General features: G+C 36.9%; 1 protein-coding gene and 1 non-coding gene across 9 annotated transcripts in view; both read left to right on the forward strand.

Annotated features, from left to right (window-relative positions):
* EPS8 (EGFR pathway substrate 8, signaling adaptor) overlaps positions 1–25,442 on the forward strand; it is a 197,509-nt gene that overhangs the window by 129,211 nt on the left and 42,856 nt on the right. For 5 of the 8 annotated variants that reach the window (XM_070790023.1, XM_070790025.1, XM_070790027.1 and 2 more), the window contains 10 exons: positions 6,731–6,781; positions 8,144–8,211; positions 9,540–9,701; positions 11,486–11,635; positions 14,927–15,009; positions 15,616–15,752; positions 19,175–19,248; positions 20,590–20,716; positions 22,996–23,084; positions 23,455–23,529. In XM_070790023.1, coding sequence (XP_070646124.1) covers positions 6,731–6,781; positions 8,144–8,211; positions 9,540–9,701; positions 11,486–11,635; positions 14,927–15,009; positions 15,616–15,752; positions 19,175–19,248; positions 20,590–20,716; positions 22,996–23,084; positions 23,455–23,529 — 1,016 coding nt within the window. The remainder of the gene's footprint in view (positions 1–6,730; positions 6,782–8,143; positions 8,212–9,539; positions 9,702–11,485; positions 11,636–14,926; positions 15,010–15,615; positions 15,753–19,174; positions 19,249–20,589; positions 20,717–22,995; positions 23,085–23,454; positions 23,530–25,442) is intronic. The other 3 variants (XM_070790029.1, XM_019961499.2, XM_070790028.1) reach the window with 1 other exon arrangement.
* On the forward strand, positions 25,300–25,371 carry TRNAC-GCA (transfer RNA cysteine (anticodon GCA)). Its single transcript has one exon. It is a non-coding gene; the product is annotated as a tRNA-Cys (tRNA).

Here is a 25,442-nt window from a genome sequence, read left to right on the forward strand (position 1 = left end):
TGGAAACAGGCAAATGCAAGAGGCAATCATCAGGAAGAAAGAAGACTCAGCAGTGTGTTAGGCTTAGATGTCAGAGGGTTTTAAATTTCTTGAAGTTGCAGGTAACATTTCACTCCTCCTTGTAGCTAATACTCAGCTTTCCCTCTCAGCACACTGTCCACAAAGACACACATGTCCATTATGCCTTCTCTCTGACAGGTTCCCAGTAAATGCAGTGAGTGAATGGGATGAATGGTTACATGGATGAATGGCAGCATAGAAACATGTCCAGGTTTTGAACAAACCTCCTCTAGTTTATTCAACTGGAATAAAATTCCAGTGGAAGCTCTAACTATATTTAGTTAATTTTAGGACTGTTTAGCCTCCCAAACTGCATAGTTTTAACTTTTCTTTTGTAATTAACATGCTGGTAAAGGAGAGATTTGTAATGTCATTTATTGTGTCACAGTGTATACCTTTAAGATTTATCCTCTCTGATGATTAAACCAGTTGAATAAATCTTTTAAGAATTCATTCGCCTTCATGGGTGGCACATGGATTCCTCTGGGATGTGTGGGCATTATTTAGCATGCTGCAACATGAGTTTCACGGTAATGACCACTGTTTTTTATGTACTGAGCACAGGCTACAGCCTGTGTCAGGAGTTTCATGCAGCTTGGTCTTTTTTATGAGAACACTTTTCAGTCTGACACCATAATGCACCGTTATGACTGCTTCAGTATCTCTCTCAGAGAGGCAGTGCATGGGTTTGGGGGGCCACGTGATCCATGGCTGAATCATAGCACTTCTACCAAAAGGGCCGCCGTTTTGAGCAAATGATTTAATCTGTTGGTCCCAGTTCCCTCAACTGCAAAATAGAAATGATGATAATATTGCTTCATATACATATAATATTGTGTATATGAAAAAATAGAAGTAGTGAACCCATCATAGTAGTGAGGAAGGGTGTAGGATGGTAACTTTTAGTCATGGGTTCTCAGATGCATCAAATTTAATATTTTACTGTTAACTCCAAATGATGTCATACATCTCATCTCAGTGATACTTTGCCAGGAATAAGAGGTAATCTTCATCATATATTTTAAAGTTTGCATCCCAGCTATCACTAGAAATATTTTTTCATAAGTCCTATGAATGTGAACTGCACAATTATGATAATAAATTTGCTTCTTCTAGCTATATTCTTTAATTTATTCGAGGAAAATGGTTAAGTTGTGCGGCAGTTTTAATCACCCTAAACTGTCATTTATTCATTATTATACAAGAAATTTTAAAGCCAGCATGTGAGAGGCTCTGCATCAATAAAGTTCCTGACAACATAAGTAGGAAATACATACTAATTTCTCTCTTCTACAGTTTCTTTCTTTTCTTATCTCATGGTGGTAATATTTCATTTGGCTGCCATTATCAGGGAATTGAAAATTTTATGTATTTTTTTTCCAGCTAGCCTGCTTGTCAAAGTCTTTTTTTAAGGGAAATGCTTGTAAAAAGCCTTAGACATTCCCTTCTGTTGGGGCGTGGCTCCTGTAACCCTTTGTCCATGACTCAGAGGGTCAGTGGCGCGTACTCCAGCGTGTGTACTGTGAGACGCTCAGAGACTGCATTCCTTACCTTTGTTGCTGTTATTGTTGTTTAGCTGCTAAGTCCTGTCAAACTCTTTGCAACCCCATGGACTGTAGCCTGCCAGGCTTCTCTGTCCATGGGATTCTCCAGGCAAGAATACTGGAGTGGGTTGCCATTTCCTCCTCCAGGGTATCTTCCTGACCCAGGGATGAAACTCATGTCTCCTGCATTGGCAGGTGGATTCTTTACCACTGAACCACCAGGGAAGCCCATTCCTTAACTTTACACCAAATTATACGGGATCTTTTCCCTTAGGAGTATTTGAAGCTGTTGTATATTCCTGTGTGGCTAGGTCCCAAGCATTTTTAATAAAGTCAGGTGAACTGTCCTTTGTTGGTAACGTGCCTGCTTCTAGCTTTGCTTTTGATATATGTAGGCTAAGAAACTAATAGGAAATCTTGTGAGTATTACACATAGGTTGTAAGTAGGGAATAGAGGCATTAAAATGTGCAAATATTAACATTAGATATTGTGACATCTCTGTCTCCCACTCAGAGGGCTTATTTTATTTAAGTGTGGGTTCTTTGCTGTGTTCTGAACAGCTGAACTTCCTCAAAAAGTGACTTTCCTTTAAATGAGCTAAGTTTGGAATATGAAAACTTGGCATAACTAATCAGCTGTTTAAAGTCCTCCTGTCACCAGAAAAATATGTTTCACAGAATTACCAGTTAGTAATACTTTATTGTCATGACCTACATTTATTATATTGTTGGGCGGTGATGGAGTAAAAGATAAATATGACAGGCAGTCTCTCACGTTTCATTTTACTTGAAGTTTGAATACTGTTGTGATGTTAACATGTGCAAAGGTGTATTTGTTTTTCTCTTGCTTTTCTTTTTTGTTTTTATGGAGGTACTGGTAAAGTGAGCATCAGTAATCTGTTATCTGTATGCTTCATTTCTGTATAACTGACTGTAAACTTTGCTGTATTTTTACACAGTGCTCAACTCATGTACTCAAATATACCACTTTTCTTTTTTTTTTTTTTTTTGCTTGTGCTGTGTTGTTTTATTTTATTGACATAAGGTAGGGTAGAAGGTCATCTCCCCACTACCATGGAGGAAGGTGATGTGAATTCTAGTGATCAGCCATAATTGCACTGTCTCTTTAGTCTCTTTGCTTCTGGGTATGGCATTGAGGCTAGGTAGCCCCAAGACCCCAATGACACTATCCTGGTGAGGGAATGGGTATAGCACACGCATCTGCTAGACAGATAACAGACAATCAGCTCCTTGCTGCGCCTGCCAGTACTGGAATTGACTTCCATGGGCAGGAATCTGGGATGGAGCAATACCTCTCCTCATGAAACATAGTGTCTTGGAAACCAGTGTTTCATATATTTGTCCTTTTTTTTTTTTTTTACATTTTTTTTTCTAATTTTATTTTATTTTTAAACTTTACATAATTGTATTAGCTTTGCCAAACATCAAAATGAATCCGCCACAGGTACACACGTGTTCCCCATCCTGAACCCTCCCCCCTCCTCCCTCCCCATACCATCCCTCCGGGTCGTCCCAGTGCACCAGCCCCAAGCATCCAGCATCGTGCATCAAACCTGGACTGGCAACTCGCTTCTTACATGATATTTTACATGTTTCAATGCCATTCTCCCAAATCTTCCCATCCTCTCCCTCTCCCACAGAGTCCACAAGACTGTTCTATACATCAGTGTCTCTTTTGCTGTCTCGTACACCGGGTTATTGCTACCATCTCTCCAAATTCCATATATATGCGTTAGTACACTGTATTTATGTTTTTCCTTCTGGCTTACCTCACTCTGCATAATAGGCTCCAGTCTCATCCACCTCATCAGAACTGCTTCAAATGCATTCTTTTTAATGGCTGAGTAATACTCCACTGTGTATATGCACCACAGCTCTCCCATCCATCCATCTGCCGATGGACATCTAGGTTGCTTCCATGTCCTGGCTACTACAAACAGTATACCACTTTTCTTAATAGATATTGACCCACATATTTTCCGTTTTGTTCTTATCTTTCTTTTTCTTTCAGTTCTTAGTTTGGAATTATTAGTCTCTTTAATTGTCCCATTTGAAGTCTAGGAGAGGTCTTATAAATTCAGGTGGCACCAAAGGATTAAAACCCACTTCTCTTCTTTCCATCCTCATTGTTGACAAGGTGTAATTTAGTTGAAAAAAATACATAGTTTAAGAAAAAACATTTTTAAAAACTGTAAATAAAAGGCTCTTGACTATATATTACCAGGAGGTTGGGCAGTGTTAGAGTCAACATCCAGCTTCATAGAGTATGTCAAAGTGCATGAGACTCAAAAAGACAATTTAGGAATTTTTCTATGTTATTTGAAAATTTTAAAGCTTTTTTTTCTCCTTTGAGGGATGAGCTGTTTTAACAACTTGTTGCACCAGGCAATAAAATGAATTCTTAAATAATGTGGTTTTGTAAAAATGACCTTGTTTGTTTTCTAAAAGTGATCTTGGTGCACTGGGACGACCCAGAGGGATAGTTTGGGGAGGGAGGAGGGAGAGGGGTTCAGGATGGGGAACACGTGTATACCTGTGGCAGATTCATGTTGATGTATGCCAAAACCAATACAATATTGTAAAGTAATTAACCTCCAATTAAAATAAATAAATTTATATTAAAAAAAGACTGATTTGTCGATCTTGCTTATAGTTGCCTACATCATGAGAGCTTGTAATTATTACTCACTACTTCTTACTGATTCCCGCTAAGCCACCTCTCCTGTACAGAAATTAAACACTAAAACAATGGGAAAGGAGTTCTCATTTCCTATGGCTGAAAGTTTCTATAAGTGTAAAGTAGTATGAACAATAACCCATTGTTTTACTTGGAGGAGTACTTGGCAGCTACTTTTATGTTCGGCTTCCCTGGTGGTTCAGCTAGTAAAGAATCCACCTGCAATGCAGGAGACCTGGGTTTGATCCCTAGGTTGGGAAGATTCCCTGGAGAAGGGAAAGGCTACCTACTCCAGTATTCTGGCCTAGAGAATTCCACGGAGTATATAGTCCATGGGGTCGCAGAGAGTCGGGTTGCAGAGAGTCGGACACGACTGAGTGAGTTTCACTTTCACGTTACACTTTTTCTTTTTAATAACCCATTTCTTACTTTCTGAGCGGCACTTTGTTTTCAGAGAAAGAGAAAATAACAATTTGTTTTCAGAGAAAGAGAAAATAACAGTTTTCTGAATATTAGCTGTTTCAAATCTTGCCATCTTATGTGTAAACAGCAATATAGGCAAACGAGAATTAGGTGTAAATGCTGAGACCTGAGTACTGTTATAGTGGTCATTGTACTCATTGAAGAGTTAAGTGAAACCTATTTTTTTTTTAAATTAAGACATTTTGGAGGTCAGTTTTAGGTTTACAGCAAAATTGAGGAGTACCAAGATTTTCCATAAACCCCCACAGCCTAGCCTCCTCCACTCAGCAGCCACCTTCAGAGGAATACACCTGTTAGATTTGATGAACCTATAGTGATACATGATAATCATCCAAAGTTCACTGAAACCTAAGTTTAACTACCTGGTCCAGAAGTGAAATAGCAGTTTTCATGGCACTGTATCAGCTCAATAACACTAAAATAATGCATAAAGAATTTCCATCTTTGCTAACTGAAGCCACCTAATTCCATCCTTTGGGTTTGTATATTCTGGCCCATGGAATAAAGCCATTACGAAAAACAGCGAAGCACCATCAGTGGCACTACAATCAAGTAGAGTTTGTTCCTAACTCTAATTGTATCAGAGAGAGAGACTGTTTGACCATGACTTACACTGTTAATTTGGAAAGAAAAAAACTTCACCTTAGGAGGTGGTAGTTGAGTTGGCCTTTGTACTGATTTTGGAATAGTAGTTTCCAACCTTGGAATTAGAATGAAAAAAATTAGAATTTCCTGGAGAGCTTTTACAAAGCCCAATACTCAGACTGCATCCTAGACCAACTACATTAGAATCCTGGGCTGTGCAGTGTGGGTGGGGGAGGGCATGCAGTGTTTTTTAAAGTTCCTTTTCTAATGTGCAGCCGAGGTTGAGAACCATTTCTTAGAGAAAGTGATGAACCTCAGTAGAGACTTTATCTTAAGTATCATGGTGACTTTATTGAGGCTTTCCATATTGTTTTAGAGCTGTGGGTGAGATATTTCAGGCTTAGGAGCATAATTACTATTTACAGCTGTACTTGAGAGTACATATGGTTTTCTTAAAAAATAAATGTTACTCTAATTGCCTTTTAGGAGCTTTATTTCAAAATTTCCTATTAAAATGTTCATAGTAACTTTTATCATTGCCTTAAATCACTGAAACTACTAATTTGTAAATCCATTTTATGGCATTTACACGTTTTTAGGATTTTTAAAAGGTGATTTCTTGTAACACATACATATTATTTATTGTATAACACTGGAGAGAAAGAGCTTAGGAATTCCTACAATGGATCCTTAATTTAGAATATTAGGAATGGTACCTTATCTTTCAGTTAGCATCACACTGTTTATGAATGCTATCAAACAGTGTTTTCTACTTCTGTAAAGTATTTTTCTGTAGGATTGAGAAACCATGTGTAGGGAAATTTGGGGGAACAAAGTTTTATTGTTTTGTAATGAGAATATTTAATTACAAAACATCTAATAGTTTTTATCTCCAATTGTGTTTGCCATTCAATTAACTGAAAAACTCAGTCAAGCATTTGAACATCCCAGGGTCGCCATATCGATATTGGAGACCATGGCAACCGCTGCCATTTCTTTTATGGTCCTGAGGCCAGACAAAAGGAAACAGAACCGCCCTCGTGTTCTGAGTTGGGCATGGAGAATTGTGTTAGAATATGATGAACCGGTGATTCTGAAATACTGGTTCTTTCTAAAAGTGTTTTTCTCAGACGTGTCCCTGAATTAAATATTGACTTTTTAAGAGTTATCATGGGTTAAGAGTTATCATCAAGTATCCATTTGTTCATATTTCTCATTGATTAAACCTTGGCTAATAATCAGAAAAATTATGGTTGTTCACTCTTAAAAAGGTGTAAATTAAGGTTTATGTTTTGTCATACTGGAATAGAAAATTTAAGGTGAAATCAGATGTTTCTTTTCGGTGACATTGTTTTGGTAGGACCAGATGGATCATACTTCTTCAGATCATCGTCCAAACAAAAAAAGAAAGGTAGCAGATGGTGAATGTTATAGTGTGCCCATTTTTAGTAAATAACTTTCATGCTGCAAAAGCAAAATCAGAATGTATTGGAATAATATCAGAGTGATTTAATAAAAGGCATTTATATTCTCACCTAAGCTTTAAGAAAAATGTAAATGAAAAGTTGTAACTTTCATGGGTATTGTGAAACCGAAAGTTATCGTTTTAAAAAATCCTATGTATTAACTTTCTGAGTTAGTATTTTTGTACTTACTTTGCTTTTATGTTCAGCAGAACTTTTCAATTTCTGCTGTAGCAAAATCAGAAAATTTCTATACTACCTGAAACAAACACGTTTACATTTGGATAAAAACATGGTTATTAGGAAAGCTAAGGTGTGTTTATATGAGAGAGGTAGAGACAGAGGCAGAAAGAGAATAAATGTTAGTGCTGTAGGAATCATGAAACGTGAGCTTATTTAACCCTCGTATTTACAATAAGGGTGCTGAAATGCAGAGTTTTGCCAAGATCAGTCTCCTCCTTAGTGACAAGAGACAAAGGCGATAATCCAAACTTTCCTGCTTCCCACTTAGAGTTTTTTTCACCACAGGAAAAAAAAATCAGGCAACCCCAAATTTACAAATGATCAAGTTGCTTGATTAGAAAGCAACAAGTACAAAATATTGGCGTCACATATTTTATTTTGGTTTTGCAGCATTTTGCAAAAGAAAAACAGGTTGCTTTTTGCTTTTTATTTAGTTGGTGCAGTAACTTTCTACCTAACTTTCTTATTTTTTTCTAACAGCTTATACCTACAGTTCTGAGTATCACATTTGTGTTCTGTAGATGTGTGAATATTAGAGTTAAATGGCATTGAGTGTGATTGAATCATGTTTTGAATCTCCTCTAACCTGCTCCCTAGTGTGGATATGGTGAAACGTGTGCCTTGCAGTGTCTATTATTTTAATAATGTAGTCTAACTCATATAATACAGTATCCATGACCATATTTGCAGTTCCATTTTGTTCTCAGTGCATTAAAAGATGAAATTTACAAGCCAGATTTTTCTCTTTTGTGGTCAAGAGGATGTCCCTGATTAATAACATCTTTAGATGAAATAACTTTTTTCCTTACACATGAATAATCTTGTTAACTTTTGGGATTATGATCATTTATGTTGGTCAGATCATTTTTACATTTCATGTAAGCTTTTCCATGACTTTTTCATTGAATATGAATAATGAGTATTTTCAGATAACCACACAATGGTGACTTGTCAACTACTGTACTTATATATGAGATAGACTAGTTTTAGAGATGGCCATGAGACACTGCTATATGAAGTTCAGCCTATTCATGGGTAAATAACAACTTTTTAAACTTCTTTTCCAGAACAAAGGAAGAATTATGCACGGGACAGTGTCAGCAGCGTGTCAGATATATCCCAATACCGTGTTGAAGTAAGATACTTTGATGTTTGCTACAATGTAGAATGAAGCTTGAGGCACATAAAAATTGATAGTAAAATCAGGGTGATGTTTTATTTCATGTCTATGATGTTGTAAATTGGGTTGAAAATTTTAGATTTTCTAAAAACAGATGTTAAATATAAAAGTATCTAGTTAATCTGTTTTCATGGAGAATAAATTAAAATAACTACTCATTTATCGTTATCAGCCTTTTTGGTTAAAAACAGAACAAAGACTTCTATTTTATATTATGGACTCTTCTTGAAATAAACCTTGATGGTTTTGTCTAAAGTTATTGCAAGTTCTGTTTAAACAATGCTCTCTTTTTAAAAAATTTTCCCTCTATTGCTGTCTTTTAAGATACTTGCTCTTAATTGCAATCTATTTGAGTGAACTTTGCTTATTATAATAGAAAATATTGAATTAGGGAATAATTTTTAAATTGCTCCTGTTTTTAGATTTCTATTTCCTCAAGCATGCTTAATGAAATTTAAAGTTTTGTTTCAGTAGAGTGAAAAGTTTGACACTTGTTGCAAACTAGAATTGCTGTTGCGGCTCTCGACTACCAGTATCTATAGTTTTCAGGCTTGTTTGTAGACTGTTGTTCTGTTGTTCAACATCTAAATAACCAATATGTAATAAAATGGATTAAATAAAGAGCATGTTATTTAAGCTCTTTAAAGTTTGTTTTTCTCATGTTTGTCTAGTTCAACAAGGCTCAGTATTACACAGATTTAGATATTTTATGATTCAAGGCATCATTTCCTCTATTCGTCAAAAGTCTGTTTTGACTTTATTATCCCAGTAAGGTTCCCATGAAGTTCTAAAGTACTTTATATTGGGTTGGTGAAAATGTTCCTTCGGGTTTTCACATAAGAGGTGTGAAAATCCTGAATGAGCTTTTTGACCAACCCAATCTTTGTCTTTCCCCTCTACTGCTGCTACTGCTACTGCTAAGTCACTTCAGTCATGTCCAACTCTGTGCGACCCCATAGACGGCAGCCCAGCAGGCTCCCCCGTCCCTGGGATTCTCCAGGCAAGAACACTGGAGTGGGTTGCCATTTCCTTCTCCAATGCATGAAAGTGAAAAGTGAAAGGGAAGTTGCTCTGTCGTGTCCGACTCTTAGTGACCCCATGGACTGCAGCCTACCAGGCTCCTCCATCCATGGGATTTTCCAGGCAAGAGTGCTGGAGTGGGGTGCCATTGCCTTTTCCTCCCCTTTACTAGCTGACTTCAGTTAGGTTAACTTTACAATTTTGGGGGGAAAATGTTTACTAAGAGACTATGTGTGATATGTTTTTTCTTTCTCAATCATAAGCACTTGACCACCTTTGTTCTGGATCGGAAAGATGCTATGATAACTGTTGATGATGGAATAAGGAAGCTGAAATTGCTCGATGCTAAGGGCAAAGTATGGACTCAAGATATGATTCTTCAGGTGGATGAGAAAGCTGTGAGCCTGATCGATTTAGAATCAAAGGCAAGTTTGAAAAACATATGCTATTTTATTTTCAAGAAAGTCTAAAAATATTTATGTTCACGTTAGGTCAGATTGTTTGAAAATGGGTAAATATTTGGCACCATAAAATACTCTTGTCAGTGAATTTGAAGGAAAAATGTCCTTCTCCATATACTTTAGGGATGCAAAATCATTTTTTTAAACTAGATATAGAAGGATACAATGTTTCTTTAACCATATATGATGAGGTGGAAGAAGTGAGGAAAAAATACATAGCACTAAACTAAAGCCCCTATAGGGCACTATTCTTTAAGACATATGTTAATTATATGCTAGGCCAAGCCATATCCAAGTGTTGTGGTTTGAACCCCAGTGAGTGAATTGGGGTGAAGGAGTTGGTGTGTATGTGCCTCAGCTTCCACCAGGTCAACACCGGGTACCTTTCTTTCACACAGGTAGTCAGGTAAGATGCTGGAGCTCTTAAAAGAGGCCTTTTCTGAGCCCCATCACCTAGTAGACATTTGAGTTGCTAAGATAAAGAAAATAACTTTTGTAATCATGTTAAGGTATTCTGATAGGAGTAGGGTATAAAATCTGCCCTTTCTTTCATCTCATCCATTGCATTCTGTGAGAGAATAACACCCGGGAGCTTCTCTAATCCTCCTAGTTTCAAGTAGTTATAGAGAAGGGATATTATTTAATTTATTTTGAAAGAAAATTGTTATCTCCCTGGTGTGGCCTAGAAATTACATTCTGTTTTAATGGAATGTGCATTTTTTGTTTCACCTTCCTGGGTCCCAAGGAATGAGGGCTTAGAATCAATTTATGGTATGATGTCTGTGTATATGTGCTGTCTATAATAAAAGTTATTTTTTTTTTTTTATGTTCCAGTTATCAGGGATATTGGATTTTGTTTACTTATGAAAAGCCACCATTTCTCCCATCAATTACATCATGACACTGCTTGCTATTTGTGTAAGGCCATTCATGTTAGGATAACCACCTTAAATGTATCTCATTAACAAAGAATTTGTTATTATTATGAACAGAAAATTAATTTGTTAAAAAAAAAGAAAACTAATTTGTTTCAGAAGTAATTATTTGATCTATCAGGGTCTTATTGGCATGCCTTTTTATTGGTTAGAAACTATTCAATTTCATATGACCAAATAGCTTAATCATTTCAAAGAATGTATTTTTTAGCAAGATTCTTCTAACCCTGATGTTTGACATTTTTGGCTGGAAAAACTTACATAGTGAATTTTTCCATCTCAGAGATTCACTGAAATAAAAAGTGTACAAATGATGTATTATTCTTAGCTTAACATTTGTGATTACTAAAGATAAAAACTGAGAGTTTGACTATAATATTCAAGTAAAAACAAAACATAGCAAAACCTTGATATTATAGAGCCACAGGGAAAAGAATACCAGGTAAGATGGATAATAACTTTGGAAAGAGGCCTCAGTTTACCTATTTTTCTCTTAAAGGCATCCTCTCTTTCCCATAATCTTAGGAAATCAGTATAATTTCAGGTTTCTGTTTATTAAGAACAGAACCACATCCCTTTATTAAATATTTCCATCTTTTTCGCTCTTTCTCTCACTCCTCCTCTAGCCCAGGGTGGTGTCTTTTCTGTCTCCTTGTACCTACTCATCCTCCATATTTTCTGTGTTTACTGCTGTTCATTGTCAATGTGGTTTGCATACTTTTAAAAATTATTGGTATGATGCCTAGAGCTCTTTGTGGAGCAGATTTTATATATCCAATGAAAAGTAAGGCAAGTTGTATTTTTGCTTTTTAGAATGAATTGGAGAATTTTCCTTTGAACACCATTCAGCATTGCCAAGCTGTGATGCACTCCTGTAGCTATGATTCGATTCTTGCCCTGGTGTGCAAAGAGCCAACCCAGAGCAAGCCAGACCTTCATCTTTTCCAGTGTGATGAGATTAAGGTAAAAGACTGGTGAATTTTCTCTCCCTTTAAGCAGACGTTCTAGCTTTGATTACCTCCTTCAATCATATGGCTGCTGCTGCTGCTGCTAGGTCGCTTCAGTTGTGTCCGACTCTGTGCGACCCCATAGACGGCAGCCCACCAGGCTCCCCTGTCCCTGGGATTCTCCAGGCAAGAACACTGGAGTGGGTTGCCATTTCCTTCTCCAATGAATGAAAGTGAAAAAATAAAGTGAAGTCGCTCAGTCGTGTCTGACTCCTAGCGATCCCATGGACGGCAGCCTACCAGGCCCCTCCGTCCATGGGATTTTCCAGGCGTGAGTATTGGAGTGGGGTGCCATTGCCTTCTCCAAATCACATGGCTACTAGGTACTAGATTTTTAGTTTCTTACAGTTTTGTAAGGAAAACACCTCAGTATCTTCCCTAGGATGTTTAGGCTAAGTAAATAAAGAGAAGATTGAGTGTTATTTAAAAAATAAGATGCATTCTGTTTATTTAAAAACTGTGCAGATAATACATTAAATTCTTCACTGAGGGACTTGGACTGATAATTAAAGATTGATTCTTCAAAAATCATGCTTCACAGACAATAACCATGTCATCTGTTTTATTCTGTTTTATGCTGGCACCAATCACATAGCATGGGTTATTGCAATGAAACATTTGGACGTTTTCCATGGTACTGATTTAAGGGTTACTGTTCAATTATGTGACTTGAATAATTGCTCAAGTTATGTAATCCCCAGGTCATAATGTGAAAAGAGATGAGCATAGTTACTATACTGGTAATAATACGCCATATCCTGAAGATTTATATTTCAAAGTACACTGTAATTTTCAAATGATTGTAATTTGTGATGCTTTATTGGACATTAGAATTTATCTGCAACCTTGAATCTTTATTTCATGAGTTGATTTCTCTAAAAGGGAAATCATTTTTAATTGAGTTGATTTTTACTTTGCCAAGAACAGTGATTTACCACTTGATTGTGTGTAATATATACACACAATATATTCTTTTTCTTATAAAGAAATGTTGGGAGATTAGCATAAAGTGTCATTTGATCTTTTCTGTAATTCTTTGACATTAAAATATGATAGGTAAATTAAGATTGACTATAAATAGTATATTTTATAATTTTCTTTTTATTTCAATTTATGTCATAAATGACTTTCTGAAAAATTTATTTAAATAAATGACTTTCTTACTTGGAAAGAATTGTGGCAATAGATAATTTGTATGTTCATTCGACTTCTCATATGTTTCCTTTGTAAAGTCATAAAACGCATTAAGAATTTTTTTTGCAAGGTTAGATTTGTTACATCAGTAAGGATTAAGATGGATATTTTACTCTGAAAACAGTGAAATTTAATTCAAACATTTTAAACACAGAGAGCTATGCTTAAAGACATTTTAAATCTGCTATATGTCTCAGTGCTCGAAAATCTCTCCCTGTTATGGACTGAGTGAAGTTTCTGGATTCCAGTTTTGAGGATAAAGGGCTTGCTTTATTTGTTGGGGCATGATGATATTGATGGGTCCAAAACAGATTTACTGAATGCTGTTTTGTCCTGCTTAAAAGCTCAAGTACCACCACACAGCCCTATGCATGTACTCACTGGTGCCATATTCCACATTTGGGATGGATTTTTTCCCTTGCCCCATTAGAAATATAAATGCAATGATATATGTAGTTTCTTACAACTTCCCTTTTGAGTTTTAACCTTTCTTTATCATGGAACTTTATACAATGCTCCTGCCCACCTCAGTGTAAATTTTTTCTTGGAAATATGATAGCCAACTCCACACCCTACCCATAGGAAATTCAGGACTCCTAGACATTCTTCCTGAAACTAGAACATTCTTACCCAAGTGAAGCTGGACTAGGACACATTAACATTCTCGTTTAATAGTTCTGTGACCTAGGCCAAATCATCATATGAGTATTCCTCAGTTCTACTAATTATAAAACAAGAAAAGATTATATGATCTTTAAGTGTCGCCTCACTGCTAAAATTTTATGATTACCTGTGCCTATGGTAAAGAATATAATATATAACTATGTGTGTATGTGTGTATATGGGAGCATTCCTGGTGGCCCCACAGTAAAAGAATCCTCCTGCCAACATAGGAGATGCAGGTTTGATCCCTGGGTCAGGAAGATCCCCTGGAGAAGGAAATGGCAAGCCACTCCAGTATTCTTGCCTGGGAAATGCCATGGACAGAGGAGCCTGGCAGCCTGCAGTCTGTGAGGTTGTAAAGAGCCGCACATGACTTAGCAACTAAATAACAATGTGTGTGTGAGTGTGTGTGTGTGTGTGTGTGTGTATTTGGGGAAAACATACATAATTACAGAGAACAAGCAGACATAAAATAGGAGATGAATATATCCCAGCAAGAATGTGATATACAGTAATAATCACTGGCTATAAGTGAAGTCGCTCAGTCATGTCCGACTCTTTGTGAGTATTGGAGTGGGTTGCCATTGCCTTCTCCAGGGGATCTTCCAGACCTAGGATTGAATCCAGGTCTCCCGCATTGTTGGCACACACTTTACCCTCTGAGCCACCAGGGAAGTCCTATAAATAAACCTCAGAACCAAACAAACTTCTTAGCTGCTAATCTCACATTGGTTTCCAAGAAAACCATATCAGACAAATGCTCTTGTTGGAAGAGTATCAGAAACATCATTCCTTTGGAGAAAGCTAAATTTTATTAACCTAAAGTGACAGAATAAAAGGGTTATCACAAGGGTTACAGCCAAGTGTTGGGGTTCACCTAGTGATGACAGGGCTGTCTTAAACTGAGGGAGTGGCTCTGCTGGAACTGAGTTATGTATGTCCACGGTTAATGGGTGCCCCGTGGATGGTGAGAATGGGGGAGGGGAGGGATGCTGCTGTGTATGCTGGTACTTACGGTTCCTCCACCTCTTCCCAGGCAGAGGTATTAACCCAGTTACATTTTCAGCATGTGATTATACTTTCAACATATGCAAATCCTTTTTCTCTTTGCTTTTATGCAAGTGTAGCTTTTTTTTTTTTTTTAATTAAAGGAGTCTGGATGAAATAATCTTTAAAAATTCCTTCCATTTTCGAATCCTTTCATTACAGAGTTCACTGAAAAAAACAAGTGTCATGTTTCAAAAGCAGATTTTTTTTTAAAAAGTCACTTTTCTTTTGCATCAAGACATTTATTGATTTGGACAGTGCGCATAATCCCTCTTTCTGTTTTAACCTACATACCAAGATAAAGAAATCCGTAACCTCCCAGGTAACTTGTCTTTTGTTGCAGGCAAATCTAATTAGTGAAGATGTTGAGAGCGCGATCAGTGACAGCAAAGGAGGGAAGCAGAAGAGGCGGCTTGATGTCTTAAGGTAAAAGCATTAAAAGAAATTAAGGGCTAGAATTGGTTTTTATTTGAGTCATTTTTTTTTCTTTAAAAATTAAAATATTTTCAGCAAAGGTATGTTATCATGTTTTACAGATTACAGTCTGTAATCTCAGCTCATTTGCTTTCCAAGGGTTGTTGGTGTGTGTGTGTGTGTGTGTGTGTGTGTGTGTGTGTGTGTGTGCGCGCGCGCGCGCATGGCTTTTCTCCCCATAATTCTGGTATTTCTCTGGTGTGGCTTCTCCCACTTCTGTTGTCCTAGAGACTCATGAACAAAAGAGTGGCATTTTAAGGGAAGATAGCCTAACGGAATATAAATAGATATTAGGACTCTAGTTTTGTTAACACTCTTTGCTAATCATAGGAGACCCAGAAAAATACATTAAACGTGGTTTTCAGCTGAACTGAAAATGTTCTATACTTTTCATATACATTTATAAATATACATAATATGGAATGGTTAAGAAATCCTTGTTTTTCTACCCCAAGGCATACTTCTAGAGGTTAAAGAACTAATACATAAAACTGAGAGAACTGATGTGTTATAGAAATAGAGATGGTAAAAATTCAGTTTGTTTTCATCTGTTTTCAGGATGATTTCCAAAGCAGACCCTGGTATACCACCTCCACCCAAAGCTCCTGCCCCCGTGCCCCCTGGCACTGTGACCCAGGTGGACGTTAGGAGTCGAGTGGCAGCCTGGTCCGCATTGGCAGCTGACCAAGCAGACTGTGAGTACTTCCAGGGATTGGTACTTATTGAACATTTACTTTGAGTTGTGACCCAGTTCTTGCTTTCAGCCTCTGATGCTGATTTCTAAGCTGAAACTTGAAGTTGGTTTTGTAAAAATAGATCTTAGGTAAAGAAAAGTTAAACCTTGAGCTTTATAAGATTATTGTCTCTAAGAGTTAAGACCAGTCTTAATAAATCTAGTGTTAGAGTCTTTTCTTTTTAAAGCACTCAAAGAGGGAGTTTGACTCAACTAACAATTAAAAGAATGATAATAGAATATTTTAATATACTTAATATTATAAAATATATTTAAATATAATATATTACACTTAATATAATATTTTAATATAAATTAAATATTTTAATATTTTATATAATTTAGATCAATATTTTTTAATGATAATACTTCAAAGTTCTTTCCACTACTGTTATCTTACCACTGTCCTCTCTTGGACAAACTGTTCATGTTTACAAGGGCAGGATGTCAGGACAGGGGATAGGGAGGTGGAAAAGGGCTAAATTGCATTCACCATCATGTAAATTTACCTAATAGGTCCCATGTCTATAACCGTACCAAAGAACATACTGTAATATATGTCAGAATGTTTCACTATGTTTGAAATTTGTATAACTGGAAAATGCCTTAACATATGCTTGGTCCAATCTCTTGATTTTAAGGGTAAATAAATTGTGATCTGGTGAGTCTGAATTTGATGGAGACCATAGTGTCAATTCTTTTACCTCCTAGTTCAGTGTGACTACTTAAATCACTTACTCTTTACCTAGTAAAGCATCATTCATGAGAATATCTAGCAGTGTAGTTAAACTACAAAACTTAATTTACAAAATGAGTGATACTGGACTGTCCTTTGAGTCTGGTGAACCAAAATTTAGGCTCTGGGGTAAGCCCGGGATATACCTGTGGGACCTTAAAAGTTATGCCTCACTTGCAGAGTGGAAATGAGTTAAACTCATATGTTTCTGTGAATCTGAAAGGGAATAATGCATATGATAGTACCTGGAACAGAATAGTAGGTAGTCATTTTTGCCAAATTGAGTTCATTTTTATCAATCACTTTCCATATTATTTAAATTCTTGTGTCCTTAAAGCTATTTTCAGTTTACATATAAGCCCAGCTACCAAACAGATGAAAGAAAGAAATCTTTGAAGCATCCATTTTTCAAAAATAAAGTAGCATAATTATTAGTTATTATAACTTTATAACACTTTATATACATTTCCACTTTGTATTTAAAATGCTAAGTGGAATTTTATAGTGTTTTCTATTTCTTGTGTACTTACAGTAATCTTGCTATTGTTACTCTTTTGGTAGAGGAGATGTGGATTTTATTTTGAGAAAGGTCAAAATGGTCTTCCTTGAAGTTGAGGAAGGATAAGACACCTTAAGTTTTTTAGATATTCTGAATAAACCTATAAGAACATCTATCAAACCTATAATTTACAAGAAAAATCTATTCCCAGGGATTTCTGAGCCCTCATTGTGTGTGTTAGTTACTCAGTCATGTCCGACTCTGTGACCCCATGGACTGTAGCTCACCAGGCTCCTCTATCTATGGGATTCTCCAGGTAAGAATACTGGAGCGGGTTGCCATTCCCTTCTCCAGGGGATCTTCCTAACCCAGGGATCGAATCCCAGTCTCCTGCACTGCAGGCAGACTCTACAGTCTGAGTCACCAGTGAAGTCCCTCATTAGATGTTGTCTAAAGTACTCTGTACAGTCTTATCTATTAAGTTACAGTTAGATAAGCTTTTCAGAACTTCTAGTTTACTACTAGGTCAAACAGAACACACTGCTTACCATATGAAGTTCTGCCTGGATCCAGGCCACTTTGTAGTTGAAAGCCCTCTAAGAAGAGTATCTCTCTGCTCGCCTGAAGGCTCCAGCTGACTTCGGTTGGATGATTTCTTCTTCGGATCCTTGACATAGCTCTTGGGCCTTCCCAGGTGGTGCAGTGGTAAAGAATCTGTTTGCCAGTGCAGGAGATCTGGGTTTGATACCTGGGTCTGAAAGATCCCCTGGAGGAGCAAACAGCACCCCACACCAGTATTCTTGCCTGGAGAATCCCATGCATAGAGGAGCCTGGCAGCTACAGTCCACAGGCCCCAAAGAGTCAGACACAGCTGAGCATGCAGGCACGCATGCGGCCATAGCTCTGCCCTGACTCCACGAGAGATCTCTGTAGAATAGTAGAAATTGCAGTGCGTTCCTAGCAGTGCCTCAGACTATGAAAAACTCTGAGAAATACTGCATATCTTTCACTGTGTCCTCCAAATGGTATTTTGGGAACACAGCAGCAGAGTTCCTAATACCTATATTTCAGCTTCAACTTTACTGTTGCCCAGTATACCTATAACCAAGATAGCAGCCAACCACGTGTAAAAACAGCAGCTAACTGGCTAGATTTCATATATGGAAATTGTACTGATTAAGTTTCGTAAGACTCAGTGGTTTTTTTTTTCTTTTTTGGTGAATATTCCATTTAAGGGTAAAGTTAGGCATAGAGGAGGCATAGCAGTTTGCAGTATTTTTTGCACTTCTCTGTATTGAACATGATGAGCCATGAGGATCCATCATGAGTTGTGTTTCCATTTAGTAATGATGCAGTTCTCCTGTTCCATCCATCCCTTTTTCTTTCACTTCATCTACTGAGAAATCTTGGAATGAGTATCTGTGTTAATTGAAAGTGTTAACAGTCTTGTAGCTGGAAGGAGTTCAGATAATGATACTGATTATCATGCCCTAGTCAGCTGAGCTAACATAATATCTCGCGACTTTTGTTCTTCAGTTTGCAAATTCTTGTAGGTATTTCTGCTTTTAAAGCATATAGCTTCAAATGAGAATGAGCCCAACATTGTGGGCTTTAAGCTTAATTACAAGTGGAATATTAGAAGCCCTTTACTATCAGAAGACCCAAAGCTTTACTATTATCACGATGTTAGAAAGTATGAGAATGAGGAGCTTTAAAACTGAGAACTTAGTTGGCCCCTTTTAAGAAATTGGTGCTTAAAAAACGTGTAAATTTTTTCTTCTGTAGGAATTAAAGGGCACTAAGTTGGGCTTGTTTCCACAGGCATCTGACGTTAGAAGAGAGAGAATAGAGGGGACATGACAGAGTAAATCAATACCATGCCGATGGAAGGCTGGTACTTCAGCTCTGTCAAGTGTGGTGGTGGGAATGAATGTCAGAGGTGAGGGTGAGGGTGGTGAAGATGTGTGTCAGAGGTGCTAGTGGCGAGGGTGCAGGCCAGAGGTGATGAGCACAGCTTTGATTTTTGTATCCATTGCAAGTGTTTACTTTTGCCAGTGACACTCTTTTCTAGACAGCTTGCATGTCTGCTTATCTATATTGGTATCACTTAAGCAATAGGTTGAAAGATGTATGATTTTCTTTTCTTTAGTTGAGAAACAGAGAAATTATTACCAGCAGGAAGAAACACCTGAGATGATGGCAGCCCGCATTGATAGAGATGTGGTAAGTGAAATAGTCATGGGTCATTGGCTTTCATTTTTTAGAGAAAAAATATTAACAGAAAAAGTTAAGTTGATTTAAATCAAGATATTTTGTGGAAACTATAATTTTTCTTTACAGTGGTGGCTATGACCTTTGAATTATTTTTTTTTCCTAACAATTTTTGCCTTTATGCCAATATTTAGCTAGTAGACTATGGCTGTGATAGAACTAGGATATTAACTGGTTTACAAAGGAGTTTAAGTTGAATTGTCAAGATTTGAGGGATTTTTCTTTTCTTGTAGTTTGTAATCTATAATTAGAATATCTTTTTAATTTGTCTTCCTGGAATTTATTCTAAAATATTTTATAATGCCTGAAAGATAAAAGTTATGTGGCACTTCTTAAGGATAGATAAGTATATTTTAATACTTTATAAAAGATAAGGCTATATTGATTTTGATTTCTCTATAGTAATTTCCTGGCAAAATGACACTGCCCTGTGACATAATTATAAAATATAATGTCAGTATAATTGCTTTTTATACACTACTTATGTTCTGAGCTTATTGGGAAACAAATACTTAAAGGACTTTAGAGTTTTAAATTTAATTTTTATATTACAGTGTTACTTGTTAACACTTAAAGGTTTATTTAATACTCAAAAGCTTATTTAATCTCAGTTTTTAGTCTTTAAAAGAATGTCAAGTTTCACACATAAAAGGAAGTCAAGAAAGACTATAGTATGTATAATATACGGTATATATTAATATAATATATGATATAATATATAGTATAATTGAAGTTGATCCCATGATCTGTGAAAGCATAGTGCATCATTAATTCTGCTTTACCCTGTAGAAACTCTTAGTAATGCCTATTATTACACATTATGAATGTGTGTGTTAGGTTATCACAGCATTCTGTATACCCTTAGTCCTGAAAAATAATATTGTCATTGCTTTATTGGGAAATTTATTAGAAAAACTGAAATGCTAGTGCTATTCTAACAAACTATTTTCTTAGAACCACCCCCCCCCCCGACTTTATGTGGGAAGAACACAATGAGAAAATTAGAGTCATTGAAAATAGTTAATCTGAATATATGTTGTGAATGTTTTCTTTATGATATTGAAAATAGAATAAAATAAAACTAAATAAAAATGTAAATGTTAGACTTTAGCCACAGGTATGCTAGTTGAATACTTTTTCTTAGAATTAGTGATAAACTTGAAATTTATATGTGGAAAGTGTTCCTTTGTCTTTTCTTTCTTTTAAACTTTCTGATTTTCCTTCACAGTGTAAAGCTAAGGCAAAAATAGTTTTCTTCTGCTTTATAGTTTATTCTGTAATTTCTAATTTCAGCAAATCTTAAACCACATTTTGGATGACATTGAATTTTTTATCACAAAACTCCAAAAAGCAGCTGAAGCATTTTCTGAGCTTTCTAAAAGGAAGAAAGCTAAGAAAGGTAAAAAGAAAGGACCAGGAGGTAAGTTGGATTTTCTTAACCTTCTAAAGAACCATTCAGAATGCCAGTGCTAGGCAGAGCTGGCACTTCAGAGTTGTTAAACAGGACTCCATTGACCAGAGACCAAGATCCCTTTTCTGGTGTTGAGAGAACCAGTGATGTAGGCGGAGAGTACGATAAACCTGGGGAATAGCCCATTTGGTCCCAGTTTGGCTACAGTAAAGAAAGACTCTATTTTTTTTTTCTTTTTTAAATTTTATTTTATTTTTAAACTTTACAATATTGTATTAGTTTTGCCAAACATCAAAATGAATCCGCCACAGGTATACCCGTGCTCCCCATCCTGAACCCTCCTCCCTCCCCATACCCTCCCTCTGGGTCGTCCCAGTGCACCAGCCCCAAGCATCCAAATGTACTGTAAAAAGTCAAAAAAAAAAACAACTGTAAAATCAAAAACATTTTTAAAAGGTTGTAAAAGTATAGATATTACCTCAAAAAGTTGAAAAAGTTATAATATTAAAACATATGTAATAGGCATAAGGCCAAAAAAAAAAAAGAAAGACTCTAAGTCATTCTGCCTAAATTATTTAGAGACTCATTCAATAGTGGCCATCTGTCTATAGTTTTTGTTAGTCATTGTAAAGATAATGTCTATTAAAGTCATAGCACCATTCTTCTCATATTTAAATTTATTTTACTATAAATATAGAACCTCATTATTTTGTTAACTTAAAGGATTGACTCTGCTTATTAAAATAGTTAAAAATGTCAATGAATTTTAATTTTTTATCACAAAACTCCAAACAGTCAGGTCACCTTCAAGCAGTTTTTACATATGCTGCAGTTCAGTTATTTAAAATGACCTCAAGATATATTGGACTTCCCTGGTGGCTCAGACGGTAAAGTGTCTGTCTACAATGCAGGAGACCCAGCTTTGATCCCTGGGTTGGGAAGATCCCTTGGAGAAGGAAATGGCAATCCGCTCCAGGACTATTGCCTGGAAAATCCCATGGGCAGAGGATCCTGGTAGGCTACAGTCCATGAGGTTGCAAAGAGTCAGACGCGACTGAGTGACTTCCCTTTCCCTTTCCTTCCCTTTCAAGATATATAAAATTATAATTTTGTAACAAAATGGTATAGATGGAAATATATAAGAAAAGAATAAATATCCTTTTCATTGCACATGACTTCCACGTCTTTCTCTAGCTCTATCTATATCATAAGCATGTAACAGTAGACCTGTCTTCTAGAAGTATGTATGTGGATATACTTTACCTCATATATTCTGAAATTCAGTATTATCGCTTTCTGATGTACTTGCTGCTCTTGTACTCTTTACAAAGGGTATGCCATCTTCTTGGTCATCCAAATTCAGAACCATAGATTTTTTTGTGAGTCCATTCTTTAGTTTATAACCAACATTGATTTTATTTTTTCAGCCTCTCTTGTATAAAGTATTTTTCCCTTTTCAGTTTCATATCCAGCAGCTGCCTCAAGGTACCTCATTTTTTACCCAGCTTTCTAAGCAACCTTCAAGCCTCTAGTCTTCCGTTTTGTGAGGACATTCTTCTTAAAGGTGTAAGGCAGTTACTTCACTTTTTCTGCTGAAAAGCTTGTTAATCCCATGTTCTATTGTTTATGTAAGTCAGACTCCTCACCCTGGTGGTCAAGGTCATTCACAGTCTCACCTTGATCTACTTTTCCATTCTCATGTGTCTTTGCTTTTCTGTTTGTTGTTTCACATAGAGACTATTTCCTTTTTCCATGTTTTTGCTAATGCTGCTTTTAGTCAACCATGATGTTTTTCTTACCAAACTGCCCTGGAACAAACTTTCCAAATCCCATCTAAAAACTGCTTTTCCCAGGACACATCCTTAAGTATACATTTCCTCATCTGTAGTCTCTTTGTAGCCTCAGTTGACACATCTCTTACTTATCTGATTCATATCGTCTATGGATTTTTAGGGCCTTAGGAGTAGGATGTGTAACTTATACAACTTACACATTTTTATAGTCTTCACGGTGATAAACACAGTGATTAGCATGTAGAAGGGCTACAGTATAAATTTATGGAACCTGATGAGTAATCTGGTAGCGCCTAAGAGTACAGTAATCCATTTCAAGGGTTGGGTGATCTTAATTTGTTACAGTCAGTCTATGAGAAGTGGAAAGGTGACTAGGTAGCATGATATCTGATGTGATCATCAAACTTTACAAACATAAATGTGTTTTCTTTTCATCGATTAAGTTTTCTTGGAACTTTGCCCTCATCTACCCGCTTCTCCTATTTAATTCTTTAGAGGGTGTTTTAACACTGCGGGCAAAACCTCCACCTCCTGATGCATTTGTGGACTGTTTCCAAAAGTTTAAACATGGATTTAACCTTCTGGTAAGTGAAATTTATTTATGTACTATTTGAAGCAACAAATGGAAGAGATCAGAGTCTAGCCAGGATGTACGTGATCAAATTAAGAGATTAAACTGTTATTGTAGATTTTTTTGTATGTGTTTTTATTTGCCTTTAATTAGAATAGCAAATTGCAAAACTTATACATCTAAGACACTTGACCAAAAAAGGATGACTCTAATTTTTAAAATGAAATTCTCCTAATTTAATTCAGTGCTTGCTAATTGATATTCCAAAGGTGAAACTAGTAACAAAACCTCTTCTTTTGAGTCTAGGTTGAACCTTTTTGAATGTCTGTCTTTGGCCTGATTACATTGCAGTAATGTGTTTGCCTGCTTTTTTAATCTTACAGGCCAAATTGAAATCTCACATCCAGAATCCTAGTGCTGCAGATTTGGTTCATTTTTTATTTACTCCATTAAATATGGTAAGATTTTGTTAATTTCAGAAAGTAATTATTCTTAGCATTTTTTCAACCCCACTTATCTGTCTAGATTATCTTGATAGTTTTTCTTCATTGCCTTGCTTGGGTACTATTTCTTTTGGCATCTGTTGTGTACATTGATGATGTGAAATTTGAAAGCTTAAAAGAAGAACTAAAGAGCCTCTTGATGAAAGTGAAAGAGGAGAGTGAAAAAGTTGGCTTAAAGCTCAACATTCAGAAAACTAAGATCATGGCATCCAGTCCTATCATTTCATGGCAAATAGATGGGGAAACAGTGGAAACAGTGGCTGACTTTATTTTTCGGGGCTCTAAAATCACTGCAGATGGTGACTGCAGTCATGAAATTAAAAGACGGTTACTCCTTGGAGGGAAAGTTATGACCAACCTAGACAGCATATTAAAAAGCAGAGATATTACTTTGTCAACAAAGAACCGTCTAGTCAAGGCTATGGTTTTTCCAGTGGAGAAGACTCTTGAGAGTCCCTTGGACTGCAAGGAGACCCAACCAGTCCATCCTAAAGGAAATCAGCCCTGAATATTCATTGGAAGGACTGATATTGAAGCTGAAACTCCAATACTTTGGCCACCTCATGTGAAGAGTTGACTCTTTTGAAAAGACCCTGATGCTGGGAAAGATTGAGGGCAGGAGGAGAAGGGTAAGACAGAGGATGAGATGGCTGGAAGGCATCACTGACTCAATGGACATGAGTTTGGGTAAATTCTGGGAGTTCGTGATGGACAGGGAGGCCTGGTGTGCTGCGGTTCATGGGTTCGCAAAGAGTCAGGCACGAACTGAACTGAAAAGAAACTTAGAAATTGCCTAGTCCAAACACTTAATTTATTAGCTGAGGAAACTGATGTCTTTGACAGAACTAAGAAAATGAGAAAAAAGAAAGATTTATTGAATGCCAGTGTTTTAGTATATACTAGTATCCAAAATCACTGCAGATGGTGACTGCAGCCATGAAATTAAAAGACGCTTACTCCTTGGAAGAAAAATTATGACCAACCTAGATAGCATATTGAAAAGCAGAGACATTACTTTGCCAACAAAGTTCTGTCTAGTCAAAACTATGGTTTTCCCAGTGGTCATGTATGGATGTGAGAGTTGGACTGTGAAGAAAGCTGAGCGCCGAAGAATTGATGCTTTTGAACTGTGGTGTTGGAGAAGACTCTTGAGAGTCCCTTAGTCTGCAAGGAGATCCAACCAGTCCATTCTAAAGGAGATCAGCCCTGGGCGTTCTTTGGAAGGAATGATGCTAAAGCTGAAACTCCAGTACTTTGGCCACCTCATGCGAAGAGTTGACTCATTGGAAAGACTCTGATGCTGGGAGGGATTGGGGGCAGGAGGAAAAGGGGACAACAGAGGATGAAATGGCTGGATGGCATCACCGACTCGATGGACGTGAGTTTGAGTGAACTCCAGGAGTTGGTGATGGACAGGGAGGCCTGGCGTGCTACGATTCATGGGGTCACAGGATTTGGACATGACTGAGCGACTGAACTGAACTGAACTGAGTATACAACATAAATGGCTTGAACAATATAGAAAGTTTTATTTCTCTCAAAACAGGCTAGGCATGAGGAGTCCAATGCTGACAGATAGCTTTGCTCTATGAAGTTACCCAGAGATCCAGATTTCTTTCAGTGAGATGTTCCTCCATCTCCTGAGCTGCATCTGATTCAGTCACTTGTTCATTCATTTATTTATTCAGCAAATATTAATTGGGAGCCTGCTACATGCTATGGGCTTCCCTGATGGCTCAGAGGTTAAAGCGTCTGCCTGCAGTGCAGGAGACCCAGGTTCGATCCCTGGGTTGGGAAGATCCCCTGGAGAAGGAAATGGCAACCCACTCCAGTATTCTTGCCTGGGAAATCCCATGGACGGAAGAGCC

This window comes from Bos indicus, chromosome 5, assembly GCF_029378745.1.
Source record: "Bos indicus isolate NIAB-ARS_2022 breed Sahiwal x Tharparkar chromosome 5, NIAB-ARS_B.indTharparkar_mat_pri_1.0, whole genome shotgun sequence".
NCBI lineage: Eukaryota > Metazoa > Chordata > Mammalia > Artiodactyla > Bovidae > Bos > Bos indicus.